The following is a 1547-nucleotide window of genomic DNA, read 5'->3' on the forward strand; positions in this document are numbered from 1 at the left end:
GGGTCAGCGCCGAGGGAGAGCCGCGCTGTCGGTGGGTCAGCGCCGAGGCAGAGCCGCGCTGTCGGAGGGTCAGCGCTGAGGCAGAGCCGCGCTGTCGAGGGTTAGTAATGATGTCTCCCTGTTGTGCTTGCAGCCAATACCCATTGCCATGCAGACCATGTGACAGGAACAGGCCTCCTGAAGAAGATGCTGATTGGATGTCAAAGTGTTATCGCTGAGGCCAGTGGAGCAATGGCAGACATTTACATCAAGGAAGGTGACACCATTAACTTCGGCAAGTTTGTAAGTAACTCACCAGGGGAGAGAATCTCCATCACAGGAACAGGCCATTCGGTCCCTCTGTTCCATGCCAGGAATTCTCCGAAACACCCTGCACTTCTTCCGTGACCTCATCATGATCCCCTTCTCTCCTTCTCTTCCTGGTGTGTTTATCTCGCTTTCCCCTTCAAAACATTGACACAAGTCACCTCAAACATTCCCTCCCACTTCCTGTGGGAGTGAATCCCGCACTCCCTACCACTCCCTGTGGGAGAGAGTCCCACATTCCCTACCACTCCCTGTGGGAGAGAGTCCCACATTCCCTCCCACTCCCTGGGAGAGAGAGCCCTATTCCCTCCCACTCCCTGAGGGAAAGAATCCCACATTCCCTCCCACTCCCTGAGGGAGAGAATCCCACATTTGTCTCCCACTCCCTGATGGAGAGAATCCCACATTCCCCACTCCCATTTCCTGAGGGAGAGAGTCTGACATTCCCTCTCACTCCCTGAGGGAGAGAATCCCACATTCCCTCCCACTCCCTGAGGGAGAGAATCCCACATTCCCCACTCCCACTCCATTTTGGGACTGAGTCCCACATTCCCTCCCACTCCTTTTTGGGACTGAGTCCCACATTCCCTCCCACTCCCTTTTGGGATGGTGTCCCACATTCTCCCACCTCTCTGGGGGAAAAACTTTTAACCTGATTTCCCCATTGGATTTCTTCGGGACTGCTACCTATCATTTGCCCCTTGTTCTGGACACCCCATCACCCCCGCAAGCAGAAACATCATCTCTACATCTGCTCGAGTGAAACCCATTTCAGAATTTTAAAGACCAACAAACAGGTTATCCCCTCAGGCTCCTCTTTTCGACAGAATAGAACTGCACACTGACCTGGCAATAAAATCTTGTTCCGAGTGTGGGTCTGAATGAGGGATAGGGAGACTGGAACTGTGCACGGTGCTCCGAGTGTGGGTCTAACTGAGTCGAAACAGTGCGCAGTGTCATGGAACTGGAAGGTTGGAATTCTGATATTGATCAGGGATGGGTTGAGGATTGGGGAGATTGTTCTGTCAGTGTCTGTATGTGTTCCTCACTCTGTCCAGTTTCTGGAGGCACGTTCAACCCCAGGGCACACAGATGGCTGCCTCACCTTCGTCCTCAATGACCAATCCATGGCCTTCACTGGAGACGCTCTGCTCATCCGAGGCTGTGGACGGACTGACTTTCAACAAGGTAAACCCTACTCCCTCAGCACTGACCCTCCGACAGTGCTGCGCTCCCTCAGC

At 53.7% G+C, this 1547-nt stretch overlaps 1 protein-coding gene across 1 annotated transcript in view; it reads left to right on the forward strand.

Annotated features, from left to right (window-relative positions):
• Window positions 1-1547, forward strand: part of LOC109925668 (persulfide dioxygenase ETHE1, mitochondrial-like) — a 5922-nt gene that overhangs the window by 2256 nt on the left and 2119 nt on the right. Inside the window, exons 3-4 of the mRNA XM_048593738.1 lie at window positions 134-282; window positions 1365-1494. Coding sequence (XP_048449695.1) covers window positions 134-282; window positions 1365-1494 — 279 coding nt within the window. The remainder of the gene's footprint in view (window positions 1-133; window positions 283-1364; window positions 1495-1547) is intronic.

The sequence above is a fragment of the Rhincodon typus genome, unplaced genomic scaffold, assembly GCF_021869965.1.
Source record: "Rhincodon typus isolate 14 unplaced genomic scaffold, sRhiTyp1.1 hic_rhity00003708, whole genome shotgun sequence".
NCBI lineage: Eukaryota > Metazoa > Chordata > Chondrichthyes > Orectolobiformes > Rhincodontidae > Rhincodon > Rhincodon typus.